At 36.6% G+C, this 26429-nt stretch overlaps 2 protein-coding genes across 2 annotated transcripts; both read right to left on the bottom strand.

Moving 5' to 3' along the window:
- Nucleotides 1-13334: 13334 nt before the first annotated feature.
- On the bottom strand, nt 13335-16471 carry LOC122585332. The gene is made up of 5 exons (XM_043757464.1): nt 16091-16471; nt 15195-16038; nt 14235-15043; nt 13608-14135; nt 13335-13550 (listed from the first exon to the last, which is right to left on the bottom strand). Exons 1-5 carry the CDS (start codon nt 16469-16471, stop codon nt 13335-13337), a joined length of 2778 nt encoding a protein of 925 aa, XP_043613399.1.
- An 8152-nt stretch (nt 16472-24623) lies between these two features.
- On the bottom strand, nt 24624-25391 carry LOC122585324. Its single transcript, XM_043757454.1, has one exon. The coding sequence runs from the start codon at nt 25389-25391 to the stop codon at nt 24624-24626; it is 768 nt and encodes a 255-aa protein (XP_043613389.1).
- Between the last annotated feature and the right edge of the window lie 1038 nt (nt 25392-26429).

The following is a 26429-nucleotide window of genomic DNA, read 5'->3' as shown; positions in this document are numbered from 1 at the left end:
AGTTATAACACAACCCTTTCACTCTAACTTTTGATCTGCAGGTATGTCTGGACAACAAGATGGTGGACCTATTCCAAATGAACCTGACCCTAATAATAATTAGCCACCCCCAATCATCAACAACGATATACCTATGCATAACGTTCATGTTTACTTTCCAATTAACCCTGTCCCTAACTTTAATGGGGACAGTGACTCATTGATTACATGGAAAGCTTGCATGCTTAAGTATATTGCTGGTGTTGAAAGGCATCTGATCGACATTTTGAAAGATGGTCCCTTTGTACCCATGAATGCTTCTACTATTGTCTACTCAGCTGATGGGACTCCTAGGTTAACACCCAAGGAGAAGGATCATTGGTCTGAAGAGGATCATAGGCTGGTAGATCTTGATACTAAGCTTCAGAATATGATTCTCTATTTAGTTCCTGAGTCTCTCAGACCCACCTTAGTTTTACTTGAAAATTCTAAGTTAATGTGGGAGGAACTAATGACACAGTTTGAAGGCACCAAAGAGACTGTAGTCACAAGAAAAGTTGCTTTAAACAAGAAATATGAAGCTTTCTTTGCTTATCCACATGAATCTTTAACTCAAACCTATGTCAGATTCTCAAATTTAGTAAATCAATTAAAAGCTTTAGGTGTTACAAAGGATAAAGAAATTCTTTTGGAAAAGTTTTGTGACATCTTACCTTCAAAATGGGAAAATTTGATCTTGGTTTTAAGACAAGGAAAAACCTTGCACAGCCATACTCTAGCATCCTTATATGGAGCCTTCAGATATACTAAAGAGAACAAAGCCGAGAGAGCTGTGGCTGAGCAAGATGCCAAAAATCATGTTTCTACTAGTACTGCAATGGTTCAGTATTCTGAACCACAAGGAACTGCCCTCCTATCTTCTGAGAGTGATGAATGTGACTCAGTAAAGAAGATAGTGGCCAATTTAATGAAAACTGGTATAACTGATTATGCAAGACATGAATGTGATGAGGATGACGATGATGATCTTGTTGCCATGCTGGCTAAAATGTTCAATCGTTTTAAGGCTAAGTCTAAACGACCTGGCAAACAATTTGCTTCCAATGTTTCTATTGATAAGTTCAATCTTGAATGCTTTAAGTGTGGAAAGAAAGGACATTTCTTGAAGGAATGCAGATCTAGTCAACCCTCATCATCATCTGCTCCTAACCACTCTATCTTTCAGAAATCTGATGATAGCTACAAGGCCAAATACAAGAAATTGAAGGCCCACATAGCTCTCATGGCACAAGATTCTTCCAACAATAGTTGTATGATCGCGAACACCGAAAAATGCGAAGATTCTGATATGTCCTCTGATGATGAAGAAGAAGTTAGGGACATGTGTTTCATGGCAAGAGAAGATCAAAGTCATGTTGTTAAGTCTGATGTTGAATCAGGTCATTGGGTGGATATAATCATGAAAAAGGTTAGTGTTTTTGGAAATGAAAGTAATGAAGAACTGAAACTGGATCTTTTAGTTCTTATTGAGGCTGATATAAATTTTGTTGAAACTGTGCGTTCAGAAAGTTTAAAAATGTTTGAAATAAATACTTCTGAACTGAACCCTAGTCAGGCTAGATTGAAAGAACTGAAAGATGTCCAGTTGTCTTTGAGAAGCTATAAGTCATTGGTTGCTAAACTGGAAGTAGAAAAAGAAGAACTATTAAATGTGCTTGCAAAAGAACAAAATATATCTAAGTCTTGGATGAACTCACCCAGACCAAATGCCGCAATTAAAAACACTTTTGACAAACAAAAAATTGCATATGAATCTGGTGAACTTCATCTTGCATCTATAATCACTGATTTAGATGCCCTTCCAAAACAATTGAAACCAGAAATAACGTTTAAAGATATTAGCAAAGAAATGACTGAGACTGATCAGATCCAAGAACCCTCTGAGGGCAAATCTGAAGCATCCCAGACCAATGCTTCAGACAAGATTCCTAAGACCAAGAAACAAAAGAAGCAATCCCCTCAATCTTCATCCAAGGTTTCAAAAAACAAAAAGAAGAAGAAATCTGACTCCCCTGCGGAACCTTCTACCTCTGATTCTCGTAAGGTTCAGGTGTCTAATGAAGAATCAATTTTGTTGAGATTAGAAAGTCAATTCCAACTTTTAGCAAGGCAAATGCAAAGTTGCAATGCCAGATTAAAAAATGTTGAAGGAACACCCTCTAAACCACAACAAAATCCAAAACCTTTTTCTAAACAACAAAAGAATAAATCTATCAAGAGGGAAGAGAAAAAGGTTGTACCTTCTGTCAAACCAACAATTTTTCTGTCATCTGAAGTAATGACTGAGATCCCTTTTGACCCCTTAATACCTCATGTACCAAAGAAATCTGAGACTGCTAAGGGAGAGTCCAGTGAACCCATCAAAAGATGGGTTCCTAAGTCGAACTAATCTTTGTGTATGTGCAGGGAGACCACAAAAAGCATATATGGTACCTTGACAGCGCTGCTGGCAAGACCATGACTGGTAACCAGACCCTGCTAGAGGAATATAGGATGCAAGAGGGGCCCTCAATAACTTTTTGGAATGATGGAAGTGGACAAACTGAAGGATATGGTGTTTTAAATAATGGACAAGTCAAATTCACCAAAGTTGCATATGTGAATAGTTTGAAATATAACCTGATCAGTGTCAGTCAACTCTGTGATGATGACTATAAGGTTTTATTTGATGTTTCTCAAGGCACCATATTCAACAGAGATTGGAAGGTAGTGTTAGTTGCACCAAGAAGTTTCAGTATAACTGAACCACTTCACATGTTGTATATGGATCTTTTTGGTCCTGTGAATGTTCAGACAAGAGGAGGAAAGAAGTACACCCTTGTTATTGTTGATGAATATACAAGATATTGCTGGGTGATTTTACTCAGATCAAAGAGTGAATCTGCTGCTGAAATCATTTCCCTCATCAAACAAATTGAACTCAAGTGTCATCGAAAAGTTCGCCAGCTCAGAAGTGATAATGGCACTAAATTCAGAAATTCAACTCTGGAGTCCTTCTGCACTGAAATTGGCATATCTTAGAACTTCTCCTCAGCACACACACCAGAGCAAAATGGTGTCGTAGAAAAAAAGAATCGAACGCTGATTGAAGCTGCGAGAAGTATGCTAAATGAATCTGGTCTTCCAAAATGTTTTTGGGCTGAAGCTGTATCAACTGCTTGTTACACTCCGAATCGATATGTATATGTTAAAAGACACAAGAAGACTGCCTATGAAGTTCTCAGAAAAAAAAAGCCTAATATTGGATATTTCCATGTATTTGGATGTCCAGTATATATTCTGAACAATGCCCGTCAGCTTGGCAAATTTGATGCAAAAGCTGATGAAGGATACTTCTTAGGATATTCATCTATTCGCAAAGCCTTTAGAGTCTACAACAAAAGACTTGACAAGGTTGATCAGTCAATTCATGTTACCTTTGATGAATCAAATTCTGCAATTTTCAAGAAACCAACCTCTGAACCACCCTCAGAAAGTCAAATTAGTTTTGGTGAATCTGATCCTATTTCTGAATCAAATCAGACACCAAGACCAGTTTCTGAAAAACCTCATTCAAAACCAGTAATAACTGCACCAAGTGATGTTCCATTTTATCTTTCAGTCAGTTTCAAACTACCCTCTGAAATGACTATTGGAACAGATGTACGTGTCACTCCTTCACAAGTATCAGCTTCCACTGAGATGCCGCAGTCTGATGAATTTCATGATGCAAGCTATGAACTACAGGATGATGAAGACAGTGAGACTGAGATAGTCTATGCTGAAAATCCTCCTGAAGTTACTTAGAGGAATTTTTGCACTGATATAATTGTGCATCCTGGTCAATACTCTAGGTGGACCAAAGCTCATCCAATTAATCAAATTATTGGTGATTCCACTAGAGGGGTTCAAACCAGAAGAGCTACAAACGATCAATAATTTATGTCAGCTTCTTATCATTGATTGAACCGAAGAAGATTGACGAGGCTATGACAGACCCACGCTGGATTGAGGCTATGCAAGATGAGCTTAACCAGTTTGAAAGGAATAATGTTTGGGAGCTTGTTCCATGTCCCAGTAATCTGAAGAAAGAACCAATCGGGACAAGATGGGTCTTTAGAAATAAAATGGACGAAGATGGCCATGTAATCAGAAACAAGGCAAGACTAGTTTCCAAGGGTTACTCTCAAGAAGAATGTGTTAATTTTGATGAGACATTTGCACCAGTTGCTAGACTTGAAGCTATCAGAATTTTCTTAGCTTTTGCTGCACATCATGATTTCAAAGTCTATCAAATGGATGTCAAAAGTGCATTTCTGAATGGAGAACTGGAAGAGACGGTATATGTGCATGATAAAGGTGATATCTTACTTGTACAAGTTTATGTTGATGATATTGTGTTTGGGTCTACAAATGATAACATGTGTGATAAGTTTTCTAAAATCATGTCTTCTAAGTATGAAATGAGTATGATGGGTGAACTGACATACTTTCTGGGACTTCAAGTGAAACAAACCAGAGATAGTATTTTTATAAATCAAGAAAAGTATGTCAGAGATCTTTTAAAGAAATATAAATTTGATTCAGTTTATCCAAAGATACTCCTATTTCAGCACCATTTTCAATTGACTCAGATCCCAATGGAAAACAAGTGGATCCCACACTTTATCGTGGTATGGTGGGATCCCTCATGTACTTAACTGCAAGTAGACCTGACATAATGTTTGCAACATGCCTTTATGCAAGATTTCAGTCTGATCCCAGAGATTCACACCTAAAAACTGTGAATAGGATTTTTCGATACCTGAAAGGTGTCCCTAGACTTGGTCTTTGGTATCCCAAAGGCTCAAGTCTAGATCTAATGGGTTATTCAGATTCTGACCATGCAGGTTGTAAGATAGATAGGAAAAGTACCACAGGTGGTTGTCATTTCCTTGGTGGCAAATTGGTTAGTTGGACAAGCAAGAAATAGACTGGAGTATCAGTATCCACTGCAGAGGCTGAATACATTTCTGCAGCCAGTTGCTGTGCTCAGATTTTGTGGATGAAAAACCAACTAACTGATTATGGTGTTACTTACACAAAGACTCCAATCTTTTGTGATAACACAAGTGCCATTGCAATTTCTCACAATCCTGTCATGCACTCTAAGACCAAGCATATTGATCTCAGGTATCATTTCATCAGAGACCATATTATTAAAGGTAATATTGAGTTACATTTTATTCTCACTGACAAACAACTACCTGATGTTTTTACAAAACCTTTGGATGTTAAAACTTTTAGACATCTCATCAGCGAGTTAGGAATGCTCTATCCAGTGTAGCATTTGTTCAGGGGGAAGTGTCAAAAATGTTTTTGTACTTAAAAGAATTTCTCACTAAAAAGAAATTTTTTTTTTCAGAAAAATATTTTGGACTAAAATGTCTCAGTTGTCTGAAGGACTTCAGAATTTTGATTCAAATGAGATGGTTCAGATTGCACTAACTGACCATGCTCAGGTTTTACTAAGTTAAAACTGAAGTCCAACGGTCACTTCATATGTCTCATGGATACTTGGATGTTATATGTCCACATGTTTGTTACTATTTAAAGATGCTCTTTTTGCTGATGTGGCACCCAAGTGGCGCCGTAAAAGTAAAATGATAATTACTTTTTCCTCGAAAATGATGAAATTTTTTGAAAAATGGGGTTATAAACCGTCATTGCATTTAATGCGGATGTAAACTCAAAAGTTATTTTCGGATTCCAAAACCAATGGCTCAACAACAAAAAGAACCAAAGGAACCAAAAACACTTATAGCCTTTGAATATTCCCCTCCTAAATCTGCAGTTAAACCCAGTTCACAATGGTCGGAAAACTTTGAATCTAAAACCATTCGATTCAACATGAAAAATTACAAGGCTGCCCTAAATGCCAAATCAAAAACCTTGATGGGCAGAATAAACGAATATTTTAAACTTTGTCCCATTTTGTATGCCATAACTGCAGATCCCCAAACCATGTACCACCGTTATTTACTTGAATTCTGGTATACGACGGAGATAAGTAAGGATGAGAAGGCCATATCCTTTACTTTGAAAGAAGGCACGGTGAAGTGCACAATAACTCTGGATGGATTCAGAGAGGCTTTAAGATTAAATTATCTGCCTCCATCCACTCCTTACATGAAAAGGAAGAAAGGAACAAACTTCAAGGAAGTTTTGGTGGCAATGGGCCATGATCAGATGTTAGATGGCGAAGGAAATTTGAAGACCTCTGGCCACATCTTTATGGCTGGCTTTAAAAACTGCTGGAGGAACTTCTAGACTCAAATAGTTGAGTGCCTTGGTAGAAACAATGATGGCTTGGACCAGATCTCCTTGATCTAAGTTGAGATGGGTTACTACTTGTGGAATGGAATGAATGTAGATTAAGCCGAAATGTTGTTCTCTCAGTTGATTGCTAAGTTGAAGGGGAAAAGGAGTATACATACTGCATTCCCAAGGTTTCCCAGTCTGTGTTTTATCAATATTCTGGGAGATGCATATATTGATGTGCTTCAGCAAAGTTCTGCACCTGAGTTCTGCAAGGACCTCTCCAGATTGTCCACCTCAGATGAAGAACCTGAGCTCTCTCCTGTAATGTGTCAGAACTTGGAACAAATAAAACTGAAATAGAACGATCGGCTGGCTTAGAAAGATCACTGGGTAGGTCACAAAAGAATGTGAATCCCACCAATGCATCTAGTGGCAACTTATTGAAATTGGTTAAAACCCAACCATGTTCTTCCACCCAGCCACCTACATACTCCACTAACCAACCTGAGGATCTCCCAAAAGATCCCTCAGGATCACCAAAGGGCATTTTAAAACTGCGTAAATTTAAGTCATCCTCACAGCCCAAGGATATTAGTACCCAAGCTCAGCCTTCTGGATCTTCCCAACAAGATCCAGAAGAAGGTCAAAAGGGAAACCCACAAGCAACCATCTCCAAAACTTCTTTAGGAGGAGATTGTGAAGAAAAGATAAGTGTGTTGAACTGGGTGTTGGTTCAGATGCTGGTAATCTGGACCAGGGCATGTCCGACCAGGTAGTCAATATCTGGGATGACGATGAGCCAACTCAGGGGAATCTTGATTCTCTTGAAAATTTTGTGTTCGATGAGGATTTAGTGGAGGAGAATCATTCGGATTTTGAGCCACCCTTCAACCTCTTGAACGAACCTATGCCTCCACCCCCAAATGCAAATCTTCCAATCAATCCACAAAATATAATCGATCTCGATCCTCCGTATCAACGACCACCAATTTCACACCAACACCCATTCTTTCCAGAATCTACAACTCCTGCATATGTCACTTCTCCAGTTTTCAAACCACAACATGTGTTCACCTTCACCCCCAAATCCACAAACTTCCAAAGCAGAAAACTTATAATTTGCCAGAAGAGCAAGAAAAAAAGTTGGACTCTGACACTGAATCTGAGGATCCTTCAAATACTATTATAGAGAAGACTCTGGCAAATATCCAAACACTTCCATTTGTGGCCTCTGCTTCTGCTCAACCTCCTCCTCCTCAGAGTATTGAAGCACAGTTAGAGATATCCAATGCCGAAGTCCAAAACCTACTCGTTCAGGTTGAGGGCTTAACTAAAACTCTAATTGCCAACACCAAGTCCTTGGCTGATCTGAAGGGTGCCCAAGTGTTTATGGGCACAGAATTTACAAAAGTTGCTAAGAATGAAGGATTGGTGGTTGGGAAGCTTAATGAATTAGTTTCTGCTTGCAACAAGATTAGTGTGGCTATTGGTGAAGCCTCTAAACCAAGTGGGATGTTCAGAATGCAGTTGTTACAAATCTGACATCCTCAGTCCAAATGATACAACAAGCTTTCTTGGCAGTTAAAAAGGAGGTGTCTGAGTTGGTGAAGAAACCAAGCCTTGATGATAAAGCTCTTGGTGTTTCTATTGGTGAAAATGTGGCCGAGAACCTGAAGTCTGTATTCTCTCAGGAAGTTATTTCTCAGATTTCAGTTTCAGTGGCAGAAAAGGTTGAAGATGAGGTTAGATCGATGGTTTCTGAACTAACCAAAGAAACAAATGACAAGGTTGACAAAGTTGTTACTGAAATGAAAAATTCAGTGTCAAGCCTTGATCAGACTGTTCAGAACTAGTCGAAGCAGTTGGATGAAATTCTAGCCATTCTGAAAAAGGACCCAGTAGTTGATTCCAACCCATCTGCTACGTTTATTGAAGATGATAGAAAGGTACTGGTCGACGTGCAAGAACACGAGAAATTGCTCCTTAACTCTTCATTTAGGTTAAGAGCACAATTCTCGACCATGGCCAAAGGCATTTGAGTGCCTAGAAAAGCAGAGTTGGGAGCCTCTGAAGGCCATGCAAGCCACTATTGAAGCATATTCCAAAATGCCTGCAGAGCTCCCAAAGGGGGAAATTGGTATGTTTTCCAGCACTCAAGAAATGATCGAGAAAACAAAGAAACTAAGTGCTGAGACTGCAAGTGCATCTGCACAACGATCTGGGAAGGAAACTGAAAGGAAAGATAAAGGAAAGGCTCAGTTGGTTGAAGAGCCCAAGTCAAAGAAAGTGGCTGATGAACAAGGCTACCCTCTGCATAACACTGATGCAGATAGTGAAAAGTTGAAGAGCTTGCAGAGACAAGTCTCCAACCAATTTCTTATGTGGAGGGATAATAGGCAAAAAGAAAGAGAACAACATTTAAAAATGGGGACCCTTGATCATTTGGATACTGCAGCTCTTGGTCTCTCTCTGGATAAATATCTGAAGATCAAGAATGATCCAAGAGTGCAGAAAGCCTTGGCAGAGATGGAAGAATATGAGTGTGGGAAGAATTACTCACCTCTGGAACAGAATCTAGAAAGTCTCACATTTAAGATGTCCATTGAGGACTTGGTCAAAAATTGAATGAGTAAGATGGAGATAAAGAAGAAGGAAATTCTGGTTGAAGTTCAGAAGGTTGAGAGGCAACTGAGCAAGCCACCCCATAAGCCAAAATTGACTGGTCCCAAAACTACAAGAAAATATGCTCGTGATGCAGACCTTTCCACCTTCAAGCCGATTACTGAAGATGTTGCTCAGCTCCAGAATAAACATGAAAAGGATCAATATGATTTCTACATGAAACACAGGTCAAATCTTGCAAAGATTCTGGATGTTGAAGTGATCAAAGAAGATGGTCTGAAGTTGTTCGATTTAATTGTGAAAAGAGAAGTAAGGGCTGAGGAAGAGTACAAGCAAGTCTCAGTTCATGAGTTTGGGATTTTAGAGCACAAGGAAATGATCAACTTTCTGAGGGGGAAGCCTAAATCTCACCTGATTGGTGCTTGGTTATTAAGAATACAACCAAAAATGAAGACCAAGGTGGAGATGGAGGAAAGTCTATTTGCTAGAGTCAATTCGCCAACAAAAAGAAAAGCTACTGATGCTCCCTCAGGTTCAAGGCCAGCAAAGAAGTAACTTGTTTATCTTGTAATGTATTTTGTACTTGTAAATTTTTTCCATTCCATTTGTACTTGTAACAAACTATCATCTCAGTATCTTATATACATGTTGCAAGTTACAACAATTGATAGGAAATAGTTTAAGTTAGAAAAACCACAAGAAAATTTCTGAAGGCATCAATGATCTATAAGATGACCTTAGAAATATTTTTATAACTTAAACCAAAACTTGCATTTTTTAGACTTACAAACTTGTATAAATAGAAGTCTAAAATGCATGCACTATTTTAGAACAAATAGGGGGAATTTGTTAGGTCGAATATCGACCAAGTATGATTTGTTCAAAATCGTTGAAGTTCAGTGAAGAAAGCTTACTCAGGATTCTGAAGTCATTCAGAATAAAGCTCACTGAAGCTTCACTTCAGTTTCAGAATCAACACCACTGAAGACGTTCAGATTGAAGTCAAAGACTGAAGACTGAAGAAGAGAATCATCTCAGAAGCAGAGCTCAGAGATCATTCTATCTGAAGACAAAACTGAAGCAGCTCAGTGTAAAAGTCCTTACAACACTTTTACACTGATTACGAGGAAGTCTTGTCAAAGTACTTTTATGACCTTTACCGGGTTAATAACATTATACCTTGTAAAGTGCTAGTTAGGGTAAAAGGTTGGGAATAAAGTGTGTTAAGTCACATCAAAGAAACTTACACACCTTACCTTAAACAAGCATGTTATGGATTTGTCCTACAAATCCATAAATGCTCCCAACCATATTTGTACGGCCTTGCCATGTCATCAAAGACATCTTGGCTTATAAATACAAGACTTCTCACAACTTGCAAAATGTTAGAAACTCTTGTATTTATCTTTGTTAGATCACTTGTATTTTGGGATTGTTTAGATATTTACACACCTTGTGTTTATCTTGTTCCGCAACAATCCTTGTATTTTGTTTATATTAATAAAGAAAATACATTGAAAATTAGTAAGTGTCTCAATGCTCAATACTTGACTATATCTAGTATTTATATAGTTTCTGCAATCGTTCTTTACATTACTTGCTTTTACTACTTGTTCTTATCCATAATTTGGATCATACCACAAACTGGTCTTCTTCCAGTTTGTGTGTACTTGCCAGTCGGGCTACTTACTTACATATTTGTATAATATCTGTGACTTACAATTCTTGATTAAGCATATCCCATCCGGTTATTCTATTACACAAACTAAGCAACAATACATATGCCAAATATCTCCACCTTCTAAAGAATCCGCGCTTCTTCAACGTACCCACATTCAATGTACTGAAAGTAGTAGGTCCGTTCTCTCCTCCTTCTTGCTCAAATGTACCTAACTTCAAGATATCAATAAGATCACAATCTTAGAACGTGATAGTCTTGCCAGCAACCACAATCTCGATCACATCTTGAGTAGCATTTTTCTTATGTCTTGCATTATCCCAAAACTCTACTAGGTATGATTAATACAAAACCGGTGAATGAGTAAGAATATGATGAATTCTTGACTGCTTCGAAAATCTGAAAATCTCATGATAATATTCATACCCATCTTGATTCTCGTCTAGGTTAATAACAATGTTATGACCTGAAGTAAATTCTCTTGTCATTTCTGTAATCAATAACAAACCATTAATTACCTAACTCGGCATAAAAATTCACACACATAACTTATACACCTAGCATTATCTCTATAATCTAGTAAATAACATATAAATTATCCCTGTAGTTTACATTATCATTAACTTTAATTATCTCTGTAATTAAGTTAAACACATACAAATAACATAAATTATCTCGGTAATTTAGTTATACAAAATTAACTCATTTTTTTTCGGTAAAAGGCCGTCACCCCTTGTTAGATTTTATAAATCGACAATTAAAATAGACAATCTAGCTGAATACTAGATTGACTTTACAACCCATGCACCAACGTGCAACAACCAAAAAACAAACTACAACCAACCCTATATGATTACATGAAAAAAAATAAACAACTATCTATCATGAATAACGTAAGAGGGAAGAGACCAAGCTATCCGCAACTCATCCAATCTTCTTGATTTCTTGAATTGAAAAGTAATCAGTTACAGCCGTATAGTATTAGTAATCTGTTCAGCCAATTGACCTGCACTTCTTCGATTTCTAGCAAACAATCTCGAGTTTCTCTCATTCCAAAGGAAATAAACAGAAGCAGCAAGCAATAGTTTAGTAACCACACTCTTAATCGAGTTCTTATGCGCAAAAGGTATAATCTCAGCAACAATATCATCCCAACTCACAGCCGAAGTAATGAGCTGTGTTTTTGCACGAATCAAACTCGAAACCTGAGTCGAATAAACATAATCAAAGAAAAGGTGATTATGGGAATCCGGAGTAATCTCATACAAAGGGCAAACAACATCCATCGAACTACTAGACGACATATCCCAAGAGCGAAGCATATCTTGAGTTTTCAGCTTCTTAAGCATCACCAACCAAAGAATAAAGGAGTGCTTCGGAATGCACTGGTTGAACCATACCATATGAAACCAAGAGACTTTAGCAGCTCTTGGCCTTAAATCTTCCCAAGAATCGGACACAGAAAAATCAATAAGCTTACCAAATCGATTCTTCCACATAACAAGATCACCCTCTGACTCGTTCAAGATAGGGGAAGCAATTATACCCAGTCTGGAATTCCAAGAATCTAGCCATACCCAATTTCCATTATGCAAAACCTCAGAAACCTTCGAAGTCATTTGGAATCCAGTGCTTGTAATCATTCTAGGTGTTAATTTATCCATCAAAGGACCATTGTCACACCATAAATCAAACCAAGCAGAAGTCAAATTACCATTACCCAATTTATGCCAGAAAAATGTTCTTAATAATGGACGAACCTGAAGAAGCTTTCGCCAGCACCAAGAAGCATTGCCTGCTGGTTGAACTTCCCAAAAGCTCTTACCTCGAAGTTTATACGAATGAACCCACTGAATCCATAAAGATTGCTTCAACGATAAAAGTCTCCAAACATGAGCCGCAATTAACGCAACATTAAACTGTTCCAACTTTCTAATCCCAAGCCCCCCTTCATCTTTGGGAAGACAAACAACATCCCATGCAACTTTCGCTTTCCCTTTTTGTACTGTACCATGACTCCATAGAAAACCTCGCATAATTTGCTCAATATCCAAAATAACTCGCAAAGGAAGTATAAAAACAGAAGACCAGTAAACATGCAATGAGGAAATAACCGAATTAATAAGTTGAAGTCTTCCTGCAAAAGAAAGAAACTTATTCTTCCAGTCATCAACTCTTTTCTTTACTTTATCAACTAACACTCTACTATCCCGTAGCATCAATCTAGAAGATACCAAAGGCACTCCCAAATACTTCACTGGTAACGAACCCTCCTCAAAAGGTAACACATTAAGAATAGCAATTTTAACATGGTTCAAAACATTGCAGAAAAAAGCAGTGCTCTTTGGAAGACTCGGGGTTAAACCAGAAACCGTTTTAAACTCCTCCAAAGAATCCATCACCACCCTAGCAGAATCAACATCACCCCTCATAAAGATAAATAAGTCATCAGCAAAACATAAATTAACAATATTAATGTCTTCACAATGAGGATGAAAGCCAAATGAATCAGAGTCCCTGATATTACGATGCATAATCAAAGAGAGGACTTCCATAACTAAAGTAAAGAGATAAGGAGAAAGCGGATCACCCTGTCTCAAGCCCCTTCTACCATGAAAAAACCCATGCAAACAGCCATTTATACTAAGAGAAAAAGAAGTAGTCGAAACACACTCCATTATCCAATGCACCATACGGTCATGAAAGCCAAAACCAGTCAGAATACACCTAAGAAAACCCCAATCCACTGTATCATAGGCCTTTGAATATCAACTTTAAGAGCTACACGGGGAGGACCTCTATCCAAATGATAGTTATGCATTAATTCATGAGTCAAAAGAATATTATCAGTAATTCTTCTCCCCAGAACAAAAGCAGACTGGTTAACACTGACAATCTCATCAAGACACCCTTTAATCCTATTTGCAAGAATCTTCGTAATGCATTTAAAAATAATATTACAGAGAGAAATAGGACGATAATTAGTTACCCGCAGAGGAGTTGAGACTTTAGGAATAAGAGAGATGGCAGTGTGATTCACTTCCTTAAGAAGCTTGCCAGAAACAAAGAAATATCTTACAACATTAATTACCTCCAAACCAACAATGTCCCATACTCCTTTAAAGAAAGCTGTCGAATATCCATCCGGGCCAGGTGACTTATCGTTACCCATTGAAAAAATGGCATCCTTAATCTCAGCATCAGAAATATCAACAATCATAGCTAAAGCTTTATCATAAGACAAACGATTAGAAAACAACCCAATTTGATCAAGTTCCGACACCAAGCCAGGTTGTACCAAAAAAATAGTATAATGTGCTTCAAACACTTTAGCTACCAATTCATCATCCACCTGAGAACCATCAGAATCCCGAATAGAATCAATCCTGTTACAAGCAGTACGAGATTTAACAACTTTGTGGAAATATGCTGAATTAGAATCACCAACACGAAGCCATTCCACCTTAGCTTTCTGTTTGAGAAACCGTTCCCCATCAAGAATAGCATCATTAAAAGCCTGTAGATAAACTGCATGTTCCTCTTTAAGCGTAACATTATGAGGTTCCTTATCAAGTGCTTTCTAAACTTCATTCAACTCTCCACGCAAAGTAGTAACCCTTTGGTGAAGATTACCATAAGCCAATAACAAGTTTCGAAGAGGCTTCTTTTTAGCTTTTAACTTTTTAACAAGACGATACATAGCATGCCCATTAACCTCCATATTCCATGATTCAGCAACAACATCTTTGAATTTTGGATTATGCACTAAAAGATTAGAAAATTTAAACGGCTTAGGTTTAAACTTAACTTTCAAAGGAATGCGCAACACTGCAAGAGCATGATCCGAAATCCTATAAGGTTGAAAGACAGTTGTCGCCCCAATAAATTGATCAAAAAAATCCAAATTAGCTAGAACTTGGTCAATCTTTTTCAACAAACCGCTAATACCCTTAGGTTTTTGAGTCCAAGTGTATTGCAATCCAGCCATATTCACATCTTGAACACCCAATGCTTCCACACAGGCCTTAAAATCTCGCATTGCTATATCCATTGTAGACGAACCAGAAGATTTATCCTCAATATTAAGCGCTGCATTAAAATCACCAAGCAGAACCCAAAGACAATTATTTACAAATGATTTGTGCTTTATGAGATCCTCCCAAAGAGAACGTCGCTGAACATAATGATTGTGAGCATAGATAAACGAACACATAACCACTTTCTGAGTAGCTTTAATAATGACTTGAGAATGAACAACCTGATCTGTCTGATTTACAACCATAACATCCACAAGCTCTGGATTCCACTCCAAAAGAATACGTGGGCCTTTCACACAGCAATTACCATTAGAAGTCCACCTCCATTTCCAAAAAACTTTAGCACATAAAGCTTGAAGTTTATCAGAACGAACATGAGACTCCAAAACTGCACAAATAGACAATTGATTATCAGCAATTACCTGTCGAACCTCTGTTTGTTTAGGGGATTAGTTCATTCCCCGTATATTCCATGAGGCGAAATTATACATTAGGCACAGCTCCAGCAGGAGTGCTTGCCCCTGTTTTATTATCCATACCCTTTTCATCATAAATCACCTCATTGTCATCGCTATCAACATCAAACCCCTTATTCGGGTCCAAATTCTGTAATTTGGATGGATCAAACCCACCATCCCCCACGTCATCTTCTAATTTGCCACTCAAAGCATCAAATGGGTTACTCGTATGGACACCAGAAGTATTCGCACTAGCCCCAGATTCCTTTCTACCATTAGAACCACCATTACGTGAATCCTGTTTCTTACCTTTATCCTGCTGCTTAGCTTCATTCGATTGTTTTTGTCTATAAACAAGCTGTGGTTTAGGCTTATTAAGCTTCAAACCCTCCACCTGTCTTGATTTCCCGTTCCCTTTTTTCCTATTAACATTAACGAACTCATCCTCCACAACAGCCCGAGGAACAACTTGTTTAACTTTGTTAACCTGAACAGGACAAGTAGCATTAGCATGACCAAAAACCTTACAGTGCTCACAATGAGGTGGTTGCCATTCATGCTCAATACTAACAGTTTCCTTCGTAAACCCCTCCCCAATCAGATTAGGAATCCCCACTACCAATTCATTCTTCAACTGATGTGAAGCATCTAGTTCAATCAAAGCTCTAGCATAGGAATGCCTACCCCAAGAATTCAAACACATTTGACTAGAATATGAATGAAGAAGGATAGGCTTACCTAATTTAGAAGCCAACATACATAACCCATCTTCCGTGTAAGCAGCAAGAGGCACATCGTACATCTTCACCCAAACCGGGACATTAGTAAGATCCTGCTTTGCAAGACTCACATTCGGCGTCCATTCTTTCAAGAAAATAGGATTAGACCGAATCATCCATGGTCCTCTCTCCAAAAGGCTCCATCCCTGCTTTTGAATCAAACTGGAAAAAGAAAAAACCATTGTTATTCATCATAACCTTCCTCAACCCAAACTTCGCCCAAGCATTCTTTACATAATTTTCCACCACCGGATAAGCTAATCTATCGCCAAGAAAATAACCATATAATGAATTCGAGAAACGACTATTAACCTCCAATACAGATTTTAGCGGAATCAAAAGATCCACACCGTCCACATCACTCTCACCCATTAACAGTAGAAAATTAGCCTTCTTCAAATTAGCATCCGATTTCACTACATTAGCATATGAAACAGTGGACGTAGATGCATTACCATGCAGATTTTGTGTAGTCGAAACAGGATCAACATTCATATTTTCCTTCTGCTTCGAATGTTCAACTACATATGGGTTTTGAATAAGCTGCTCCTTAACCTTTTCTTGAACACCAGACTTCATCACAGAATCATCTTTAATAATGGGGTATCAATATTCATCCACCAAAACCTTTTTACCCTCGTGAACAGTAAAACTAGCCTCATGCACCATATCACTTTGTTGATTATCCAGCGAAACAGTAGGAGTTTCAAGAGTGGTATGCAAACCACCACCCACTGAATCAAAATCCATAGAATCAGACGTGCCCGCAGACTTCCTGGAAGGAGTCGAATTAGGGGTTTTAGGTACCCTCTTCGGCTTCTTCATAACAGCAATAGACTTCTTACAACGATTAAGACTTATACGCAATGAATCAATATTAAAATCACTGGAATGATCAGCTCTCTTCATAAATCATGTTACCATCAAACGTGCAAGAAAACCAGGAGAAAAATAAACAATCAAAATTGACAAACCCTAACCCTAATGACGAAAGGAAAAAAAGAAACCCTAAAAACCAAAAAAACGATTGGAGAAACAACAAAAATAAAATATAATCCAACCAAGAATGATCAGAATATACTTATAATCATGCAAAACCAATCAGAATTTGATCGAAATAGAGCAGAAAATCGGAAAGAGGTATCGCCATTAGAGAGAGAGCAATTCTGGAAGTCAACATAAGTCAAAATCGGCATCGTATTCTGGAAGTCAACATAAGTCAAAATCAATTGACAAACGTGAGGTCGTATTTCCGGGCTAGCAAACCCCTAAATATGAGGTCGTCGCACTGTTCATCTTCCCCAACACGATTTCGCGATTTACCCAACCAAAACCTGTTAAAATTGCATCCATACGTTCGTATTCAAGCGATAAACATACCCTAACCCTTATTTTTAACACAAAAATATCAAAATCAAAGAACTTTGAAAACCTAATTCGAAAATTTCGAGTTCAATTTTCTTGATTTTCTTGTTGCATGGTTAACTATATTACGATCAGATAGTATACCTAGATTCATCGAGATGATCACAAAAATATCACTTAAAAACTCTCGATCTAATCGTATCCATCGAATCATGAATGGGGTAGCAAAGTGGTTTTTCGGGGTCGTATTGCTCTAAAACTGATTTTTTTTAATATGTGAGGTCATGATTAGGGCTATTTGGTTTATGTACCCACTTGACCCGAATGTGTTTGGGTCAACCCGACCCATACATTACGAGGTCGTATTCGCACAAAGCCCAATAGACCAATTGCGAGGTTGTATTCTGCCTCTTGCCAATTACGAGGTCGTAATTCCACCTGCACACTTTAAACTTCAATTTTCGTCAAAGTTTCTGAATAATTGATCAACGTTTACCACGAACTTCCTGAAAATATGAAAATTAAAGTGACCAGACCTGTAGGCATCTTAATTCACCTTTTCCATGATCTTCGTCTTAAACCTGAAAAGTTAATAAACTTACACAAAATTCTTTAACTTTTCCACGATCAATCTTTCTAAAACGATCTCGAAACGAGCTTTCCCGAATATGTACCACTTGCAATTAAGCACTTGCAATTTATGCTTTGCAAATAAATTTGCTTGCATATTTGTATCACTTGCAAACGTGTTTTACACAATTTCACAAAAAAATATACACAGTTATAAAATTGATTCTTCATTCTTACACTCCCCCTAAATTTTATGACTAAGCATTATAACTATAATTAATTGATAACTACCATCATGCTTATGTACTCCCCCTCAAATTATGACTGACATACATAACGATGACAAACAATCAGTACAATTAATCATTCTCATTTACTCCCCCTCAATTAATGACTAGGATACGTAACTATTATTAATTAACAGAAAATAAATATACAAATTTTACACATAATATTGATTAACTACGTCATATTTTATGAATCATTTCACAACTATATGATTTAGATAATCAATACATCCAACAACCTTACACATATATACACATGTTTTAAAGTATCTAGAGTTTAAAATCACATTGAAAACTTTTTATATTAAACATATTACTTATGTCTCAGTTTGCAAAAACACAACATCCTTTCACATTCATATATCTGTTTCTATTTCTAAGGTTTATTCATATAAAAACCTTTCAAATTCAACCGATATATCTATGTCTAAGGCATATAAAATATACAAAGTTCAAGGGAGAGCTGGAACACAATAATCTATCATCGAATAAAATAGTTTTAGGGAATAATTAGACTAGGAGTTTTCGAGAAGTGCTTGGAGAATAGGTCGGTTAGCTGGGAATTAATTCAAAGGGTTTTGAGGAGCCGCAAGATACAAGAGATTAATTGTTTCTTCCGCTTTCAAAGCAACAGAGCCGCGATCCACCCAATAGTTCGAACTCTTTTACTTCTCTATTTCTTTTTACTAGTTGCATAATTTTAAGAATATATTACTATACAATTTTTATGGATTCTATGGATATGATTATTGTTAGTTTTATTTTTCTTTTCATGAGTAGCTAAGTCTTTTCATCATTTACTGAGATGAAGCGACATAATGAATAATGGTTGCATAATTTTTTGAATTCAAGTTAATTGTTAAACGTTTTGTCGTAATCTTAATGTTTAGAGTTCTTGTGTTCTTATCTATTGATTCGTTGATAGTGTATGAATGATCTAGAGGTATCTAGGTTTAGGAGTGCATTGTTCTAGTTAATTGGGTACAATTAATAGGTGTTGACTTGTGGTAACAAGACAATAAACGGCAATAGATAATAGAATTCAAAGTATTAACGGTTTGGTAAAATCGGTAGATGAAATTGTTTGCAATAACAAATCAAATTAGTCAATTTAGTAGGTCTTGATAGGGAAGGTGGTAACCGGATCTTAGGGATTGAATAATTGGTTAATGGGTTCGGATAGGGTAATAAGCTAGGTGGCCAACTAGTGAGTTCTTTGTCTAACCTCGTTATTAAATCAATATATTGAATTGGTTTTAACTTAAGTGCAACCTAAATAAGTTGTGTCATGGAGTCGAAGTAGATGATCTTTTAATTAATATTGATATTAAAATTTCTCTTTTCAATTCATTCTACGGAATTACTAACTTTTACAAATTAACTAACCGCTTTCAAAAATCAAGATGACGTGGTGTCTTTAAAAACCAAACTCTTTTTAGCTACTTAAAACTCGCTTACTCTTAATCAGTCCTTGTGTTCGATCCTGGACTTACTTTTAAACAATATTGCATACGAACGGGTCCACTGCCTGAGAGTGTGTAGTAGTCAGTTCTAAGGTATTTCTTGTTTATAAATTTAAGACTAGATTTTACACATCAAGTTTTTGGCGCCGCTGCCGGGGATTGATTTTAAGAGTTTAGCTTGAGATTTTTGTAGTTTGCTTTATTAGTTTAGCGTAGTTTAGTTTTATTTTTAATTAGTTTATTAGTTTTTTTTATTTTGATTTCAGTTATTTTGTGTTACACACTTGCTTTTCACGGGGTTTCTAGTTTTTTCTTTTATAGGTAAAAATGGATTTGGAAGAATTCTTGCATGAATTTGGGGAGCCGAGTGATGTTTATTCACATTCTGATCTTGGTGACTTGACCATGGAGGAGTTTTTGAAGGAATTTATGGAGCCCGGGGATATTTTGAGTAAGATAATAATGCAGGAGGCTCTAGAGGCTGATTTACTTTCATTAACATTGGTGAAAGTTGAATTAAAAGAAGTTGATCATTTAGACTCCATTCCTTATGAAAAGGAACCTGTAAGTGTGTTTCAATCTTCGGATAGGTAATTTATTTTTGAAGGTACGCATTACTACTATCATCCCCACTTAAATTTAAGTGTGGGGGAACAAACCATAATTTCTTGTAAATAACATTGGAGTCAAGCTAATGACTCGAACAAAAATTAGCGCTTCCGGGAGGCAACTCGAGGTTAGGTAATTTTATTTTCTTTTTTCTAGCTTAAATGTCATTTTTTTTAATAAATTTTAAAAATCCAAAAAAAAATTGAAAAAGTTAAAAAAATCCAAAAAAAATTGAAAAATAAAAAATACAAAAAGATTTTTGATTTGTAGTTTACTTTCTTTCTTTTTCATATTTTAGAACTTTAGTATTAATTTTAGTTTTCTTTTAAGTTTTTTAGTTTTTCTTTTTATGTTGGTATGTTTAACATGTTGTTGAGTGTGTTTAAGCTTTAAAGATAAATGCGGTTGAAATAAAGTTAATTGCTTATATTTGGAATCAACCGAGTATTTGGAGCACACATTAAACCCGGGAAGTTTCTCAGTTCTTTTACTATTTTGTTTTCTTTTTCCTATTTCCCTAGTTTTAATTAGTTTATTGTACATTGAGGGCAATGTACAACTCAAGTGCAGGGGGAGAGGTAAATAGAAAAAACCGGGTCAAAAGTGAATTGTTAAAGTTTTTGAAATAGTTTCTATCTTTGCATGCATGTTTAGTTAAGGACGAAAAGTGATGAATTTGTGGGTTTCGGAAATGTTAGAAAAATAACATAAACATGAGGTTGGCTGTGATTAGCTTTCATATATCTATTACCCGTGACATTTCATCTTTTCAATTAATAGTAGGTTTGTCTTGAATTTCAACACAATTTAGGAAATTACAAATGCATGCGTTAATTGTACTTAATTGAAATATGAATTAGTTAATGACTCCATCATATGATGTACCGGTAGGCACAAAGCACCACGGTTCCACTCTTCTGGGGAACATAACTAGTTATATGGCTTTGAATGCATGCTTTTCACTTTATGAATTGATCTTGTCCTTAACTCTTGCGAAAGAGCTAGTGTTGTTACTTCATGTATTAGGGGTTTATGCGAGAAATATCTACAAAGTAAAAAGCATTACAGGCCACGAAGCCATCACAAGGGTGAAATTTAAAGGCCATGAAGCCATCCCAAGGGGGAATAAATTCAATATCAAAGTCATAAAGAGTACAATGTACAAATGAAAACAATGAAGTTGAATAAAGTGTTGTTTAGTTTGTTTAAGGACATTTTCCGTATAGGTTTCTAGTATGTGTTTGTATTGATGCTTGTCTCGATTGCGGGAGTATGGCTAGATATGGGACACATAAGAGAGCTTATAAACTTGAGTGCGTTATAAATCTACAAAGTAGAAAGTACTTATGGATACCCGGAAATGCCGAGTGTTTAAGTGGATAACAATATCGGTAATCGTCTTGGATTGTTAATTGAATCGCCAATAATAATCAAGTATGCGAATAAATTGTGAGCTTAGTAGGTATGAGCTTAATATTAATTGGAAAGATAGAAATGGTAGAGGTTTTGCACGAGTATGGATTTGATTCTAATTATGATTGATTGATTGTTTGCTAAGATGTATTTTTGATTTCGTCTTAGGCTTTCTCAAAAAGATATTATTTAAATGCATGTGGAATTCTAGACCGCTTGATAGAAATTTTTATGAAGTTTCCTTTGATTAATATTGACATAATTTTGTGTTTTGGGGATTTTAAGATTTTAAGGTTTGGATTTGCTTGAGGGCAAACAAAGCTTAAATATAGGGGAATTTGATATCGCCTATTTTATATATATTTAATTTACGTGATATTATTTCTGTTATTTATTTTATGTTTGTATTATTGTCAATTTTATAGACTTTTATACTTAATTTGTAATTTATATGATTACAAGACTATAAGTTGAAATATGTGAAGAAATAGCCGAATAAAAATTAATTATGAAGAAATGAAGATTGAAGCTGAAAAGAGAAATAACTCATACTAAGACATTTGTCGCATGAATATTATGGACAAGCTTGGACAAAAGCATAGAGGTGAGGCTCGGTTAGAAATTTATGTATGCATCAAGACTTTTAAGAGTAAAAAAAATGCAATGTACATCAAGTTAATATATGGTGCATGTGGGCGTGAGATTTGACATGAATATAAGCCAAAAGGCTATTAAGAGACATGGTACATGGTAGCCCACTAGAGCCTTAACATGGCATGAAAGCCCAAAAGTAGGAACCGAGAGCCTGAGACAAAACAAAGAGGCGGTGGAGAATAGCTTATTCATGAAGTCATAAATCCTTAAATAGATATATTATTCATGTAAGTTGGAGAGGAGCTATCGAAAAAAAGAATAGAGACGTGAGAGGCAGGAGGTCGGTCGAATAAATTTTGAGCTGCTTCTATTCTTTTTGTGCTCCTCGGCCCATCACCTCTCTCTCAATCATATCATATTGTTTATTAGTATATAATAACAAATACTCATATTATTTTGTCCTATGTGAAGTGCCATTGCCGAGCCCACAAGGATTGATGGCATTTTACTCTACTAGCATCCATGGTCCAAATCATCCTAGTTCATATTCGCGTTTCGTCTTTTGGTTCCCATCTTCATTTTTTTCCAGATAATCTTTATTTAAACCATTTACGTCATATTTCATCTTATAGACTTATAATCCAATAAAATTACATATTAAGTATAAAAGTCTATAAAATGACAATAATATAAACATAAAATATATAAAAGAAATGATATCGCGTAAAATAACTATGTATAAAATAGGCGATATCAATACCTCTAACGGTACGAAATCAAGGAAACACGCAAAGAATCTCTTCAACGCGCAAAGAAGATTTAGTCCTCCAACATAATCGGACTTCAAGTTGAATTCAACACGAGAAGAAATAAACTAACGGTCACTTGACCAGGCAAGATCTTCACCAACGTTCAAGAATTGAAGATCCCTACAATATCGGAGAATTAGTTTAACACTAGCATTATAAATAGAAGAAGGTTGATCGATCCTAGGCACTTACTTTCATCTGCTATTACTCACTTGTACTCACACACACTATATACTGTTATTTGCTGCTCATACACTTAGAAAGATCAAACAACCGACTTCCACCCATTGTAAACATTTCAATACACATCAATAAAGAACAAGGCAGGAACGATTGTTTCCTCCCGGGGTTTTTATGCCGGCGATCCTCTAAGGATTAAGGGCTTTTCCTCGTCATCAAATATCGGTGTTCTTGCTCTTTACTCTTTATTTTACGCATTATTTGTTTGATTCTTGCTTAATATCTTGTTTATCTTAACGTATTCTGCATTGTTTACATTAGTTTGCGATTATAGAGACCTTCTTTATTGTTTAGTCGACATAATCTATTATCTAAAGTCTTTCTTACCAACGCATCTTTGTATTATTAACTTTTTATTATTCTTTAAGATATCATAAAACTCCTTGTATTTGTCTGAAGATCTTGAGATAAATCTGTTGAGTGCTGCTAGCCTACCGGTTAATCTTTGAATATCTTTGGCATTTGACGGGGATTTCATATTTAATATGGCTTTAATTTGCTCCGGGCTAGCTTCGATTCCTCTTTTGGTTACCATATACCCTAAGAATTTTCCAGCTCCAACTCCAAAATTACACTTGGCAAGATTCAGCTTCATGTTGTACTTGTCCAGGATGTTGAAGGCTACTTCAAGATCTCTCAAATGATCTTCAGCTTTCTTGGATTTTACCACCATGTCATCTATATAGACCTCCATGGTATCCCCCAGTTGGTCTTTGAACATCATGTTGACTAACCTTTGATATGTTGCACCTGCATTTTTAAGACCAAAAGGCATGGCAATATAACAATAAATACCTGTCAGTGTCATGAAGGCTGTGGCTTCTTGATCTTCAGGTTCCATTTGAATTTGTTGAAATCCAGAAGAGGCATCCATGAATATCAGCATCTCGTGTCCCGAAGTTGCATCGATGTGTGGCAGTGGAAATGGATCTTTTGGACAAGCTTTGTTATGATTGGTGAAATCTACACAAACTCTCCATTTTCCATTTTTCTTTTGTATGACCACTACGTTTGCCAACCATTCAGGGAGCTTAACTTCTCAAATCATCTTGGCCTTTAGTAATCTCTCGACATCAACCTGAATAATGGCATTCCTTTCAGGAGCGATTTATCTTCTTTTTTGTTGAATAGGCTTGAAACTTTTATCAATTCCAGGCTTGTGTGTGATGACATCTTTCGATATTCCAGTCATATCTTCTTGTTTCCAAGCGAAAGTCTTCATTCTGGTTTTGAGGAAATCAATGAATTTGAGTTCCATATCTTTCGATATCTTTTTTCCTATTAATACTTTAATATTAGGATCTTCAGGAACCAAAATAACTTCCTTCACATCTTGTTCTTCTGATTCATCTACATCGAAGATCCCTTTCTGTAATTGCTATTATTGTGAAGTTAGCTTTGCAATTGACTTCATGCTGGACATGTAGCATTCTCTGGCCTCTTGTTGGTCTCCTTTAACAGTAACTACTCCCCAAGGTGTCAGAATTTTAACACATTGGTGATATGTTGAAGGTACCGCCTTCATTTCATGGATCCAAGGTCTCCCCAAGATTATGTTGCATCCTGGAAAAGAATCCACAACACAAAATTCCTGCATCGAATTTATTCCCCTAACATATACTGGCAATTTTATTTCGCCAATAGTATATTTAGTTTCGCAACTGGATCCGATTAATGGAGAAGCTTTTCCATTGATATCTTCTTCTGAAATATCCATTCTTTTCAATGTCTCTAGCTTGATGATATTCACCGAGCTTCCATTATCTATTAAGATCCTTCGAACATAATGGTTAGCAATAAAAAGGGTAATTACCAAACCATCATGATGAGGCTCCAAGATATCAGCAAAATCTTCTTCGAAGGAAATGATATCTGAATCTGAGATCGATGCTTTCTTCACGCTTCTTTCTCCTTTATCCGCCTTACTCTGCTTTGCGAATCTCTTTGCTGCTGAATATGTTGTTCCACATACTTCCGATCCCCCAGAAATGGTATTAATTACTTTTGCATTTGCTGGTGGAGAATCTGCTTTTTGTGTTGATTTTGGTTTAGAAAAATCCAAGCCTTTAACATCTTTGGCCTTCTTTCTTCCAAGTAATTCTGTTAAATATCCCTTAGCTAGTAAGGTGGATATTTCTCTTCTCAACATTTTGCAATCTTCAGTGACGTGACCAAAGTCTTCATGCTAAGCACACCACTGGCTAGGATCTTTCTTCTTGTAATATGCGTCGTTTTTTTTTGGGGCCATCTCACTTTGTCTCCAAGATCTCAAAGTGCCATTGTAATGCCAGGTGTTCCTACTGAAAAGCAATATGATGCCAGAGTAGGATATTCGACCCCGTCATCTTCCTCGATGGCATTGACCTGATTATCCACATGCCTTGTGTAGGGTTTGTATCTTGGTTTGAACACTGGGGTCTCCGCTTTTCGATTTGGACTATCATATGATAAGGCATCCAATTTTGAAGTGGTAAGCTCATTTTCTTCGAGCCTTATGAATCTTGCAGCCCTTGCTTTTGCCTCATCTAAATTCCTACATGGTGTCATTATAAGATCTTCCTGGAATTTAGATCCCTTATGAAGACCTCGCTGCAAAGCTTGAATAGCAGTTAGCATATCTAATTTAGGAATATTAAGAGACTCTTTCGTAAATCTAGTCATAAAATCCCTAAGTGATTCGCGTGGTTTTTGAATTATTTTATAAAGATCATCAGTCAATTTTTCAAAGGTCCTACTGCATGAAAATTGACTATAAAATAAATTCGTTAAATCAAAAAAAGAGTTGATGGATAAAGGAGGCAAACTCTGCAGCCATTTCAAGGCTGATCCTGAAAGTGTGGATCCGAAGCTTCCGCATAAGCAAGCTTCTTTCAAATTGGATGGAATTGGCACCATTTCCATCTTTTCCATGTAAAGTGCAATATGCTCCCTTGGATCGGTAGTTCCATCATATGGCTTCATATTTGGAACTTGAAATTTCCTCGGAATTTCCACATTTGCGATCCTGTCACCATATCTATTAACACTTGATAGAGTCTATAAGCCTCTGGAATTCTCTTGTTATGTAATCATTCGTTCCTTGTCCTTGTGATGGGTTAGTAAAAGCAAATGATCCAGAAAAATTATTAGAATTGTGTAAACATGCACCCATGGTGGCTAATGGTCCAGCAGCATGAGTGTTTTTGCG

The sequence above is a fragment of the Erigeron canadensis genome, chromosome 1 (assembly GCF_010389155.1).
Source record: "Erigeron canadensis isolate Cc75 chromosome 1, C_canadensis_v1, whole genome shotgun sequence".
NCBI classification, from domain to species: Eukaryota; Viridiplantae; Streptophyta; class Magnoliopsida; order Asterales; family Asteraceae; genus Erigeron; species Erigeron canadensis.
Note: the sequence above shows the minus strand (reverse complement) of the source record. Positions and strands in the feature narration are given on the sequence as shown.

Bases quoted from the DNA above. Each gene is read 5' to 3' on its own strand.
- LOC122585332 (XM_043757464.1), bottom strand. From the start codon at position 16,471: ATGAAGTCTGGTGTTCAAGAAAAGGTTAAGGAGCAGCTTATTCAAAAC. The intron at 15,044-15,194 runs GTATGGATAATA...CTATTTGTGCAG, and splicing joins GGTGATTTATGATGAAAAGG to TTTTGGAGTCTCATGTTCGT. The intron at 14,136-14,234 runs GTTACTACTTTG...GTTTATCTACAG, and splicing joins ATGGTAATCTTCACCAAAGG to GCTTTTAATGATGCTATTCT.
- LOC122585324 (XM_043757454.1), bottom strand. From the start codon at position 25,391: ATGTTGAGAAGAGAAATATCCACCTTACTAGCTAAGGGATATTTAACA.